The sequence below is a fragment of the Thermobia domestica genome, chromosome 2 (genome assembly GCF_964235325.1).
Source record: "Thermobia domestica chromosome 2, izTheDome1.hap1.1, whole genome shotgun sequence".
Lineage (NCBI taxonomy): Eukaryota > Metazoa > Arthropoda > Insecta > Zygentoma > Lepismatidae > Thermobia > Thermobia domestica.
In genome coordinates, this window is record NC_137455.1 from 326548871 (window position 1) to 326563953 (window position 15083).

The following is a 15083-nucleotide window of genomic DNA, read 5'->3' on the forward strand; positions in this document are numbered from 1 at the left end:
AAAGAGCCTTCTCTCCTCCCTGGCGTGTTCGCTTGCAAATTCAATCATGAACTGAAGCAAAATCACAACAAGTTTATAGGTAAGATCCATTTCGTTAACGAGCTGCGTCTGTAAACTCTTTTCAATGCATCAAGAGCAAGCACTGGTAGTAATACTTGAGCCAGATTACTTTTTGAGGAATGTACAACTCTCAATGTGGAATTTAAATATTCACATCCACTAGATAGAAATTTTCTCATCTTAGAAGCCGAATCCAAGAGGCAAGCTTTCATCACAACTCTCTTCTTTCTGTAATTCCGTTGGGAGATGAAAAGTTATGATAATGTAAGATTAGAAAAAGGCTTTAATTATGCACTAGCCTTGTATATACGTAGAAGAGGCAATAGTTATGAATACTTGTTTATTGTTTCAACTAAAAATATAGTCAAAGAAGTTCATGATGACTAATATGTGTTTAAGAGTGTACAAACTAATTTTTTCCTAATACCAGAAGTCCTTCGAGAGTAGTTTAATTAAACTATTGAAATTGTACCATTTATCGTTAAAACTGTTGATTTGAAAAAGGTTATTGCAAATTTTCGTTAGAGTATATTTGGAGAATTGTATGACTGGGGTCTACTAGCAACATTTCTGAGATCTTAACAAGTTTTCTCTACTTTCGTTACTTTACGGTGCATATCGGTTCAATTTTCTCAGTTCAACTTTTGAAATGAAACGGAAAAGGTGTTCCTAGTTACGATATTTGTTAGGTCATCAAACGTGTATTACCTAAAATTGGAGCTACTGTCTGCTGCATTCATTAAGTTGATTATCCTACTATCTATTATAACTGGCGAGATTTTCGTGTTGTAACACGATAACTTCGACTTAGTTTAAATTGTTTTGTTCGTTGCCAAAAAATGAAATATTCTAGTGTGTAGAAAAAAATTTTCGCTAATGAATTTTCATTCTAGAGCTGGGCTTGTATATTAGGGTGGGTCAAAAAAACTTTTTTTTTTTCGAAATTTGAAAATGAGTATTACTCAAAAGTTGGCAGACACTGCACAAAAAATTGGGATTTTTAGATCTCCCCTTACCCTGCCTCATGCGTCTTTAAACTTTAAGATTTGGTGAAACGGCAATCAGCTTAACTCAAAGTAACATAGTATGTGACGGCTTGTGACAGTCTATAAGAAAAATGAAATGAAATTTTTGAGTTTTATGTCCCGCTAATGGCGGTTAGTCTAAATGAGACGCTGATGATGAGAGAAGAGTGAAATGCGAATTACCGTTAAAAATCTGATGAATATCTTGGATAGTGTAAGAACAGAGCTAAACACCTTCTCGGGACTCATATGTGCCCAGTTATGTGACTGCGAAAAGAGAAAAGGTTCACCCAATTACAGTACTGTGGGTAATGGAGATGCAAAAAAACGTCCAATCTCAGTACTGATCAGAAGTATCTATTCTAAGTCTACAATGCTGGGTCATCAGGAATATGCCCCTCAGATCTAGACAGTGAGAAAGTAAATCCTGTAGTGCAGTCACAGTGGCTAACATTTCCTTGCCGAATGCTAGGACTTTACATAAGCACTCTCAACCCAAGCAACAGTCTTAAACTTCTGGCGGAATATGTCATTCGTATCTACTCAGTGGTATGGTTTGGAATTCGTGAGCAGTCTTCATCCACAGAAGGAGCCAAACATCTATGGAATATCATCTGCTCCTCAAAGTGTTTACCCATGGATACAAGGAAAATAGTCCACAATGTCATTCAAACAAATAGATTCTCTAGGCATCCAGAAAATTTGCTCATAGCGATGATTATGACCCCAGCAGTGAAATAAAGGCCGTAGTTTGGAGAAGAATTAAGAAAACTTGTTACTATTCAGAAAAGCCCCAAATAGATAACAGAGACTTTCATTTACATGACGTTATCACATGCATTAATAGAGGACAATATTCGAACCTGCGCGATGGTAAACGAATCTGCAGTGACGTTTCCTCGCCATACGCAAACCTTAGAGCGAACTACAAATTTAGTGACAAAAGGAGCATCCAAAGCCCATAGTTTCAAAAACAGAAATGATATTAAGGCGATAGTAGAATCGAGAAAACGAATGCATAAATTTGCATCGAGCAAGGATTTAACTCTAAAAAATTATAACTAAAAGCTATATTGATAGACAGAGACACATCTAGTTACGTGGATAGTTGGTCGTAGCAGGCAGTACAGTCACGGACTCATCGTGAGTTCTGGGTTGTTTTGCGTTGGTCCCGAACGCGAAACAAAAAGAGAGCTGCACATTTAGTGTATTCTAAAAATAATTTCTAATGTCAATGAGACTCTAAACATTTCTTGCCTTCTATTATAGACTGCCACAAGCCATCACAGACGAAGTTACTGTACAGTTAAGCGGGTTAACGTCTTGCCAAAAACTTAAATTTTCAAGGCGGATGCGGCAGGGTAAGGGGTGATCCGAAAAATCCCAAACTTATATGTAAATTGTCTGCCACTGGTAGCAAATTTTTCGCACTACCCATTTTCAAATTTCGAGAAAAAACGTTTTCGACCCACCGTATTATATATTGCCGGCACTCTTTCGTTTGATGATCGAGTATGATTTCTGGATTTGCTTTTTAACCGACGTAACAAGCGGATTCTGCACATACGTAACGTTACGTGGTCTTGGTGTTAAAATGAACGCTTCGGGTCCTATTTAAACGCACATAAAACATAAACCGTACTTTTCTTCTTCAATTTTACCGTACTTTATTCCGGCTCTAGTTAGGCATTGTTTTATGCCTCGTTTGCCTCTATCTAAGGATCTTTACACAACTCATTTTCAAGGCATTCACCTAGCCTCTGGTGCTTTCCATTTCGGTTCCGATCCCATTTCTAGATAAAACGAAGAAATTACATTTAGCCAGCCGTCGTGAGATACTTCTCCAAAATTGTACAGAGTATGTGTATGTATTATAGACCAACTTTGCATAATTTTCCTGCACGAGGACAATATTCATAACCCGTAACCAGTGCATCCTTGATCTACAGATCTGTGGTGCTTTTATGCTTACAAATGTTTAATTGTAGACGAATGTGTAGGTCCGTCTATTCGTTTACTACATATTTGAACTGTTCCACAATTCTTGTGTCCAGCAGTGCTCATTTATATATGTATGCACCCGCCAAATAATAAAGATCCCAAAAACTTCAGGGTGAGTTCAGAAGGTAGGAAGAACAATACTCGTACTCAATATCTCTTATTCCGGCCGCTTTACAGATGAGAATTATGTTAGCTGTATTTTCTTAGCGGACGTTGACTTTGTTGTAATCTGTGCAGAAATTTCGAGCAACGGATGCAGTCTAGTGAATGGAAATCAAGCGAACGAAACTAAGTTCCATCCTATAAATTTTATTTTGGGGAATCAGGTACTGTCGTTGAGAACTAGTAGGAAAAATGAAGTGATTCTTCATGCTTATCAATTGGAAATTCAAATAAAAATACATGTTTAGCACATCTATATTGTGAAGATTGTGTCGTAAACTAGTTATTCGACGTGGTCTCTTGAACTTCTGAAAGCTTAGATGACATGTAGGACTGCCCCAAAGCGCAAATCTGGTTTAAAGATCACGCAAGCTTTTTTCAGTGAATGTGTTCCCGCCTTTATCCAAACGATTGAAATTGTAAATATTATCTCAGTTGTTTGCTTTAACTTACACCTATTTTATTTATATTTTAATACTGTTATTTTTTTAATTCTCATTCACAATTTCTATTTTTTATTCTCTTATCTTATGCACGACATCGGTTGCATTTCTAATATTTTCTCTAAGCTAATAAAAGATTTGAGGTGATTTTACCTAAATTTTTTGAGTCTTGCTTTCACTTTCACAATTAATTTATAACCAGCCTTTGTTGGTTATTGGTCTTTCCATTACGGAATAGTAGAGTGGTTTCTAGTAGCGTAACGGAAAAATGTCGCCCCCTTTCAGGATTTTTTTGGGTCCCTCTTCTCATACCCAATAACTTCCTACTATATTATGTCTCTGTAGAAGACCCTGGATAATAAATCCATGGAACATAATTAAATTATAATTAAAATTTATACTCACCAAAAAAGACAAAAATTATATTCCTTAACTTTCGAGTGTTAAGATTACTTTTTAAACTGATGTTGCTAGAATGGATGAATTTTCACCGAGAGCATATTTTTCTTTTCTAAAGTAAATAATGTTGTTTAGGGAAATGGTTATTCCGTATTCAGCTCACCTTTTGGAGACTATAGTTCTTGGCATTTAATTCGCAGTGAGCCCCCAAACCCTGCCGGCCTTCCCGCACTGCAGACCCTGTGGACCCCTCAGTTACGCCACTGGTGGTTTCTGGAGCCTGCATTAACACTTCAATCAAACTTTAAAAGTATCAACTCTTTTTTTCCTTTGAATAATCTATGACTTTCTATTTTTCATTTTAGAGTATCGTGCTGGTGAGTGTGAACAATGCAAATGCTACTAAAATTGAATCTGATGCCCAAGAAATTTCTTCAATTAGGGATACACGTTTCCTTAGGACAATTACACTAGATTTGTTCATGATCATAAAAGAAATGCAAGGGCAAGATAGATCAGTGGCAGACAATTGGGAAAGAGGGTTAAAGGTCGAAAGTATATACACAAGTGCTATTCGTTAAAATTTGCGTTCAATGCACAAAATAAATAAAAAGATGTTAAAAAGGCATTCTATGCAAAATATTCCTCTTTGGAAAATTTGCGTGGTAGGAAGGTAATACATCAAATTATTTCTACCGCTATATTTTAGTCATAGTGTATGCTCCTAGCATGAATAATTTATCAGATATTACTTTTTATTCGATAAACAATTGATTTTATCCTTATACGCGTAGTTTGCACATTCTCGAAATAACTATACTTGCAAACAATTAATTTTATATTATGAGTCGGACTTGGACACTGAAAGTTAAGGCATGAATACTGTTTTCTATACTGTACTGTTTAGTGTTACTGTAGTTACTGCAGTACTGTTTACTATAAAATAAAGAACAAACTACCTTTAATACTATTTCGAATGCGTAAGCCGAATAGAACAATAAGATACGTAATTGAGAATGTATTTGTTTCTCAAGGTGGCCACAAAGTCCATCATCAACTAAATCATACGCAATGAAAATGAGCATGTTGTCTGCAGTAACTGTAATTTTGGATGTACAATGAATTTGTGATATTCTCATATGATATAAACCATTAATGATCCAAGGAATTAGTCTGTAAACCATTATGCTCATGGCAAATCTCCACCAGATTTTGAAAGACACAATTTCCATGTCTCTGACAGCATCTGTCAATCCATTATTAGTATCGTAGCAATGTTTTGCTACGATACACTTTATGAATCTGCGCAATGCATTGTCGCATTTGGTGAGATCTTGACTTCATGATTGCCAGGAAAGTTGTGCTAGCAGCACAGGTAACCCACGAACAATCCAGCACCTAGGACGCACCTTATGAAGATATTCGCGTACAGATTGTTTCGCGAGACTTGAAACACAACAAAATGATATATAATTATAGAATACAGGTTTTCTTCAATACTGTAAGAGGAAGTATTACCTGTTGTTTACATCTTAGAAGCTGAAATACAAACAAAAAATATATGGTATTATCATGTGCTTACGAGTAATTATATTTTGTCGTCAGTATTTTTTTATGATGGTCCTTATAGAATAACATTGAGTGGCAATGTTATATAATAATATATTATACCTTTCTATAATCCATGGTTCTTGGCTACATGAGAGTGCAATAATAATGTTTTGTCGTTCAGTTGCCATGTCAGAGTTCAGGTATCTTTCCCACAGAAAATCCCATTCCTTCTCTTTTCCAGTTCTTATGGCAGTACAGTATACTGTTCTACGGATAATTCGTGAAATTCTAGAAGAAAAATGTTTATAAATAAAAGTTACTCAATTAAACTGACATTATGTTCGTTTTACTAATATTTAGATTGATAGAACTTCCATTAGAACCAACAATCTGATTATACAGTATAAACAATAATTATTGTCAAGGAAATACTGTTATAAGCATGAGATGCTTAAACGAGACTCACTTTTTCTTTCAGATCCATGAGTTTACACTGTGAATCAGGGGGACAGTGATGCTAATATGTATAATACTGATGGAGTGGAGACAGTGAGGAGAATATAAAACATATATGTTGTTTTCTAAATTACAAATCTCATTGGCAGGACCTAGAGTTGAACTAGGCACGCTTAAGTGATCGCTCTGCCTTGTTATCAATATTGACACACACACTAGAAAAACGGATAATCAACATCTTATGATACCTTTATTTCACCATTCACATTATATATACATTTACAAGGTCTTTTACAAGTTTCGTGTGGTGTCAATGTTAATAAATAATGACCTGCTCTATATATAACATGTTATATATCTCCAGTGCTTTAATCTCGTCCAAATCTCAAAACCAATTTAATCAAAAAAACTCCCGACTAATGATAAAGAAAATCCGACCTTGGTTGAGAATATGAATCGAAGTAGATATTACAGATGAGCGTGTTGGGAGAAGACAACGTTAAACGTTCTTTTCTAACCTTCGAATAAACTAAAAAAGAAAATTAAAAATTCCAATATAATGAAATGTGAGGATACATATTAAAAAGCCTCCCCTACCACATGCAGATACAATTCGGAACCTAGACTAACTACATATTGTTCTCTGGTAGGATCCGAATCAATTTCATCTGATAATTCACTTTGGCCGGAACTTTCACTGACCATTGTTTTCTTACATGTGTCTCATTTTCCACAATGCAGAATGTCAGTATATTTAACAAACGAATAATATAGGTTAAATCACAATACTTTGGGTAAGATAATTACACATAAAAATTCCTTCTATAAATAAAACATTCTGTGCAGAAAATACCACTATTCATGTTAGGATACGTGTAAACTAAAACAAGGGGTCATAACAAGAAAGGTTCTTATATATTCAAGTTCATTGTTGGTCTAAGCGAGGATGGTTCCAAATGTAGCATACGCGAATCCGTTGATGTTATATTCTTATTTCTTAACTAATGTTTACCTTCGATGTACAAGGGAGACAAAAATATCTAAAAGCATTTCATCCAGACACGTAAGTTTGGCCCTCCACTGTACAACACGTGTTAGAGTTGCCGATCGTTTTTTTCTTTCAATGTGTCATGTGGACCTTCCTCTTCCGTCAGCAGAAACCAGTTTACCTGTGAATGTCGTGGTGTGAAATTGGTGCGGTAAAATGGACGACCTGACACACTTCTAAAGACGCATGATCATTAGTGCCCGTCTGGTTGGAGCTTCAGTGGCAACAGTGTTGAACATTGTCAGGGTATCGAGAGGCACCGTATCCAATGTCACGAGGGCTTATACAATTCATGTGAAAATGACGTCTGCAAAGCACAACAGTGGTCGAAAGACAACCCTGTCAGATAGGATCCGGAGGGCATTAAAACGGATTGTAGCAGCTAAAAAGAAGACCACTGCAATGAAAAGTACGTCTGAACTCAATTCCGTACTACAGAACCCGGTTTAATCGAAAACAGTGCGACGGGAACTTCATAAAAAGAAAATTCATGGCATGGCCGCTATCGCCAAACCGGGTACAAAGATATATTCGTAACACTACTATCGAGAACTAGTGCGAGTGCGCTTAGTAATTCAAAAGAAACGGCTGGAACTGGTCAACAGAAAGATTGTCAAATATCATGGTGACATCGCCGGACCGTATACATTTTTAGCGAACCGTCAGAACTTTAGAGACATTGGCTTGGAGGTGTTAATGCATCCAACGTATATACCGGGCCCAGTAACGTCAGACACCTTGAAGAGAACACGTTTGATTGTAATAAGTTATTTCCAAGAGAGCCCTGTGAAAACCCGTGTCGTAATTTTTTGATCAGAAACCACAGAACTTCTATAGCCATGGGATTATGGTGTTTACAAAAAGTATATATACACCGACTTCTTCCACTCGGTATCAAATTTAACCGTATCGTAGAGACTTTGATCTACATATTTGAGCGTGTAAAATCAGTAGTCTTATGTTTCATGAGTTACAGGTGATCCAGTTTTATTAAATAAGATTTCAGAATCAACAAGCATGTATGAGTAACTCATCTGATCATTGTTAAATTTGCAATCATGGTAGAATGGTGGTAGATGCAATATTCACTTGAAATAAACACATGGAATATTTTGTTGTGCAAGCTCACAGTTCCTGAGATATAGTTTGTCCAGTTTTAAGTCATATTTTGCAAAGTTAAGACCAACACAGGGAACTCATCCGATTGAGGACAAACTATAAATGATAGTAGAACTTGACGTGTTTTATAAGGACTTGAATTAATTTTTTGTACAAGCTTTAAATTCCCGAGACATAACCGGTCAAATTTTGCATCATATCTTCGAAACAAGGCGCGACTTTCGAAAGCAACTTTCATCTCTAGTTTTATGCCTTAGTTATAAAGCAGAACACTGCAGACCAAAAACTATACTAATCTTGAAGTGTTAAAAGAAATCTAAGTAGCACAACTAGATTTGTTAATCAGGCGTGTGTATAAAAATAAAAAAACATGTTAAGTACGAATGCTAACACATAAAATATTGGATGAATTTAAATTTTGCATGCTGAAGTGTTTAGTTTTGTAGAGTCTTAAATAATAAATCCGGGATTTTAGCCTTTCGCCTTTTATTATAAAATTTATTATTGCTTGTAGATAATATTATTATATATTTTAATATAAAAATAAAGTTTTATAACATTGTTACAACATTCTCGTTATCCTCTAAATGTCTTGAAATTTTAATAATGTCCTCGGCACACACAATTGGCCATGGAATAATGGTTCAATTGTGTTTATCTCGTATGACAGGTATGGAGTGTTTTGCATTTTTGTTGGAAATTCGATGACGGCTAGTGCGGAAAAGGTGCCATTAGTGGCACCGACCTTACTGATTTTTTAAAATTTTTTGGACAACACCTTACCCTGCCCAACGGACAAGTTTTTTTAGTGTTTGGTAGTGACAGGAAAGCTCCTTGTGGTCATTTCTAGAGTTTCCTGATGGCTAATATACAATTATGTTATTAAAAGATACTTGTAGAAATGCCAGTAAATAAATTTAAAATGTTTGTCAGTCAATCTACAGCCATATTGGCTCAGTTGTTAGAATTAATGTCCAGATTTTGTTTGGAATGCCACGTTAACAATGATTACACCTATAGCCCTTATATAACACGATTTTCTATGTGCAAATCTTCGCTTATTTTGCTCTGTACGCAAAAAACCAGAACTCACGACGGGGAGGTGTATATGTACATCGAGTTTCCCCCACCCACCCAGTAGGCATACGTTGACATTTGACTTTAGGTCACGTAGTTCTTCTTAGTCTCGAACCGGGGAATTCTTGTTGTAGGTAACGTCGATATCTCTTGCGTTCTGGTCGCATTTTTTTGAGGCTGCCTCGGACACCAGCTTCACTGTGCGTTCCCCAGCTTAACTATGGCAAGAGAATGTTGTTCTTAGAGTAGCTGAAGTTTGGATGTTTTCTTGAAGCTGCTGATCCGTTATGATTCGTGTGATTGGCGGCTTTGTTAGACATTTAGGCCAATTAATCCTGTAGTAGTAATTTTCAGCTGTAAAGTTTAATTTCAGAACGATGAAGTCACGTGGGTAAATTGATCTTGGAGTATTCTCGCTACGGCAATTTTTTTATCCTTCTTCAGCCTAACTTTCGAATATGCGGATTTTCATCTGCTGTCATACCTATCAGAAGGTTTTCATGATGAGCTCAGTATACGTTTATTTGCAGAACAAAATGAACTATGTGTTGTTGATTTTCTGGCAGAAAAAGTGTTAGCCTAACTATGTTAACAGATGCATGGCGCCCATTTCACACGAAGGATTTCGTCGTATTGGAAACCATACGAGAGCGTATACCTTAACGATGTACTGACAAAGTAGACACAAACTTGAATTAGGTTTGTCAGTACTTATGTAGTGGCGAAGCATCCTACAGGCCAATCTAAGCCATCGTGAATGCGATAATGGTCCTGGTTTTCTGTTTCCTAGATCGTTAAAACACATTCCTGTAGCAACAGCCTCAAGACTTGACACGTCGTACTGTATCTTTCCTAAAAGCTCCAATATAGAGTCGGCAATATTCTTGCCAGTGCCTGACATAGGTGTGGCATGACCCAACTATTCTGAACCGGGCTCCGATAGAACTGTGATATACTTCTCTTTAACCTCTCGTCTTCGTAGTTTGCAGTTAATTTTTCTTGCACAAGATTTGCATCATTTTTTCTGTCCAAGTAGATACTTGCAATCTCCGGGCCTAGGTGAGCCTTTTCTTTCTGGATCTTCTCACCCAGTTTAGCTTTTTCTTTTTTTCCTCGTTTTCGGTCAACAGCAAGATTTTTCTCCTCTTGCGTAATGGGTCTCGCGTCCTGAAGTACGGCAGAAGCGATCAAAGCAACCTGTTTGTGTGAAGCTCCAGTTCTAAACGCTGCCTCCGCTGTATTTTGAAGACAGATCCGCTTTAGGCTACGTTTCCTTTTTGATCGAGCCTCGAAGTCACATCCCGACATGCTTCCCAATTCAACAGCTTCGCTTGATTCCCCAAACGAGGCAGGTATCTTTGACCTGTGCCTCTGCCTAATCCCACTAGTTGATGGACTTGCTTCAACCTTCCAGCGTCTTTCTTCGTTGTCTGTCCCTTAAATCTTCTCACTTTACGGAAAAACATCTTTGACAGAGATTTGCTTGTTCGAACGTCAATGTAACCAACACTCATTTTCCCTGACGTTCTCTGGTCAAAAGAAGTTTGAATTCTCGGTTTGGAATCTTGCGTGTCCTCCACAGTTGCAATCTTCGGCGGTTTTACATTTGCAAGACGCAATATCAAAAAGAGTCTTTTCCGCGTGTGCATGAAAACCTGCACGAAATGTTGCTTCTTGTCCTTATCGACTGAAATATTTTTTCTTGGTGCGACACTTATTATAAAATGTTTTCAGCATGTCAAAAGCACTTTTCTGAAACCACAGGAATGCTTGCTTTACGCCAAATGTGCACAACTCTTTGTCCAACTAGTTTACTATTGTCAGTCATTGGTAATTTAGTTACATTTTGTTAACCACTTAAATCACTTCGAAACCAATGATAGTGTCTCATAACGAAAGCGTACTTGGGTAACTGCACTTCACTCATTTAACTTGGAGTGCCAAATAATCCTCGTTTCACACTTTCCCACGTTGGTCTGCTATAAGGCTTTTTCTTCATCTTGCTTTCCATTGCTTCCGAACTTGGAAACCAAAGTATACAAAATATCTCTGAATCGTATCGCACTAATAAGACAACTTTATGTACAATGAACAAACTCTCTGTCTTAACAGAAACAGTAGCGAACTAAAACCGTTAAAGCTCAAGCTGCAATAAACTGGCCTGTTGGATTGGTTGGCTGAAGTACGTAATATTTATACCACCGCCGAACTTGGAGTGAGAGTATTCTAGAAACGTCGGCGTAGGTTCTGGAGCTAACGAGGCGAGCGAGAGTTGCGCGAATCTTCTGCACGGGGCCGGACATTGCGTCGACACTCGAAGAGCGTGCCGAAGTTAGCAACCACGAAGTTGTGTAGCCTGCCGCTAGATAGCATTTGCTGTAGATGTACATAACAAGCGAAGAGTTGCTAAAAAGAAATCGTATTATATGAAGAACTATGTCCATAATCATCGTTAAATTGGTATTCCAAACAAAATCTGCATATTAATTCCAACAACTGAACTAATATGGCTGCCCTTTGACTCATAAACAGTTTAAAATTATTTACTGGCATTGCTACAAGTTTCTTTTAATAAAATAATTTTATTACAGACATCAGGCAACTCTAAAAACGACCAGAAGTAGCTTTTCTGTCTAAACCTTTCATTCCCTTTAGGCAGTGTGAGGGGTTTCTAAAGAAAATAATCAATAAGGTCGGTGTCACTAATGGCACCTTTTTCGCTCTAGCCGTCATCGATTTTCCAACGAAAGTGCAAAACGCTCCATCCTAATGTTGAATAATTTCTTCGCTCATGTCAGCCTTCTGAGTGAGTGAGTAATTGACGTATCCTTTGCATGTTGTAGCATTGGGAGACAGTTAAAGGAGTTTTCCGTAGCTAATGTAAGGTTCGGGAGATCGTGATTATAGGTTATCTCCTTTTCTCATAGCATCCTCAGAAGGTTAGTTTTAAAGAAATTCTCCATAGCCCATGGTGGCCACAGTACAGGGGGTTGATAGGTGAGTGATCAACTCTCAACTTATTCTTTCCTCCTATTCGTCGGCGAATTTTATAGGCTTCTGCTTTAAGGGGGATCCATGTAGGGGCATGCGGCCCTCTTCGTAGGTCTCTCCGAGGAATCTTTGTGTCTTTCTGGAGGCGTGTTCTTTTTACGACACTTACTATTGTTTGTTTATGAGCGTAAAAGCATGAGTTTGTAGTAAAGACATGTGATTTTCGTATACAGAAGTGGAATCTTACAATAATACTTAGTGTAATTTAACCATTTGATTGCTTGTTTGCAAATTCTATATAAATTGTCCGAAAGAGCTTATGTCAAATTGCAGAAAGTTAACTAGGTTCTGTAAGCTTGTTGATCAGGTGGTGTTTCTGATGGCTAAGATGTCAAACACGTTTGCTTCAAGTTTGTCATGTTAAATGTTCTATATTATATCTAGTTGATGTTAGTTCATTTTTGGAAGTTGCTGTATTTTTAGAGTTTTCATTTGAAGCAATACTATATAAATGTTGGTTGCATTTATCTATCTTCCTCACATCACTAAATATTTACTCCGTTTCAACTATAGTTCAAGTTTTGCAGCTTTTGAAAGAAGCATTTATTATTGTCTGCTCGTCATCAATAACCAATTAGAGCAATTATAAATTTGGAAGAAATAAAGACAAGATGTAAGGTCGATTATTCTTTGCCGGCCAGTAGCGGTTTTCGGTGTGGATACTAATCTCACGTTACAAAGTATGTGACATATACTGAGTAGGCCTTAACTTCCTGCGTTGTTCGCTGTGAAATTTTCATGATATTTTTGAAAAGAAAATACAATACATTGAGTTCCTCTAAACATTTTTAAACTTTGTGATATTGACCTAATCTCTAAGTGTGTAGATGCCTTCGAGTTTCGAGTTATTGCCTGTCAAGTTTTGCCTTAAACATTAGGAAAAAATCAAACACCGAACTCATCAAATTGGAATCCATCTTTGCATAGTGGTACACCGTGATCTGTTTCACTTACAAGTGAAATGTGTTCCGCAAGTTTCATTTTCTCCAGTTAAGAACTGTTGAAATTCAAAATCAATATATAGAATCATAATATCAAAATTTCCATTTAGATATCAATTAAAAGTTATTCTGGAAGAAAAGAATTAAACTCAAATAGAAGATGATTTTTTAAAAATGTGTGTATATTTCGTGTTGGTAGTCTTTTTTGTCTTTCTCCGTTTTTCAACCCACATTAACACTTCGAGAAAGCACATTCAGCATACATACAATTTCTTCCAAAGAGAAGAGTGCCTTACGAATTAAAACCTATATTAGCATAAAAATGTGTGTGATATATGTGTGCTGAACTATTTCCCGAACCTATGGCTATACCATCTTGTTTCAATCGTAAATCCTTTCATCATGATATGGAAACAGATAATTTTATACTTGCCCGCTCTCTTCCCGAAGAAGTTCTAATCTTGCTTCTTTTGTCGACTCGGAACTACGTGATAATTGATTAAAAAAATGTCGAAACTGGTAAACTCATAACTATCTCCCACCAAATAATTATTTTGGGTAACTTGTGTCCCTCTCACTTAATCAGCTATCCTAAAAATTATCTTTCATAATATGGTGAGCGTAAAGGTTACGGTACAGATGTTCCAATCTGAACCCACCTTAGTTTCGAGCAAGCTTTAATGAAATTCTAGACTTAGCTCTAAATTAAACATTTGTAATGTGCCATGATGACCATCCATTAAAATTACAAGGGAATACTGAGTAATGTGAAATTGTTACAGGAATATATGTACACTTGCTTTGACATTGTATTTGTTATTGTAACTATGCCTTTAAGAATACTGTGCAAAATATGGTTGAGAAGTTCTTGATATATATTTTAAATATATTAACCTTTTCCGAAACTAACATTTAGTTAAAATAATTATGAATGTTTCTTACGGATTATGGTTGTCTGGATCTTCTCCTTCCATCCAACTTTGGAACTGTTTTTGTGCATCTGCAATACATTCTTTAGTATCTATTCCACACATAAAGTTAACAACGCTCCTTATATGCTCTTCCTCCATTAAGTCAACAATGACTTTGCCTGAGTATAACCTCTCTATGCTTTTACGGTAAATAGGAAACAACAAGTCTCTTAAATACTTCTGAAAATAAATAATACCGTAAACCACACATTAGAAATGTTAGTTACAATTAACGATATTACAATTGTGTAATCTAAAAATTTGAATTCTTGACAATTGATAATGGAAAGAATACCTCTACATGATTGTCGAATCTTTTAGAAGAAATTCTTCCAATTAAAGCATTTTTGGAATGGGGAAAGGAAGAAGTACAACTTTTTTGTACTTTTGAACTTTTTGATCTTTTCTTAAGCAATCACATATCGTCAGTTTTTCAATAGAAATATTGAATGAAATCCTTGAGTTTTACGTCCCAGAGCTATGCCGTCTAGGCTAAAGGAGACGATGATGTTGAGAAATGAATGAAATGGTGGAATGACGAAAATGGAAGGAAACAGGAAAACCCCAATAAAACCCACGTACACGGTGTTTGTTCACAATAAAGTTCACTTGACGCGAGCTGGGATCGAACCAAGACCACATACACCAGAAGTGAACGTTCTACCACTGAGCCACCGGTGCCCTTAAGTGAAGTATATTGGCTAAACAATAGAAGTACAAAAGAAAAGGCAATTTTAAGGCTTAGAAACAAAGTTAACAAGCTTTCAATTTAAGATGCA

General features: G+C 36.5%; 1 protein-coding gene across 1 annotated transcript in view; it reads right to left on the reverse strand.

Moving 5' to 3' along the window:
- Window positions 1-14472, reverse strand: part of LOC145679513 (aminopeptidase N-like) — a 28485-nt gene extending 14013 nt beyond the window's left edge. The window contains exons 1-2 of the mRNA XM_081750091.1: window positions 14276-14472; window positions 5762-5929 (exon numbers count right to left, since the gene is read on the reverse strand). Coding sequence (XP_081606217.1) covers window positions 5762-5929; window positions 14276-14403 — 296 coding nt within the window. The 5' untranslated portion in view covers window positions 14404-14472. The remainder of the gene's footprint in view (window positions 1-5761; window positions 5930-14275) is intronic.
- Window positions 14473-15083: the final 611 nt, after the last annotated feature.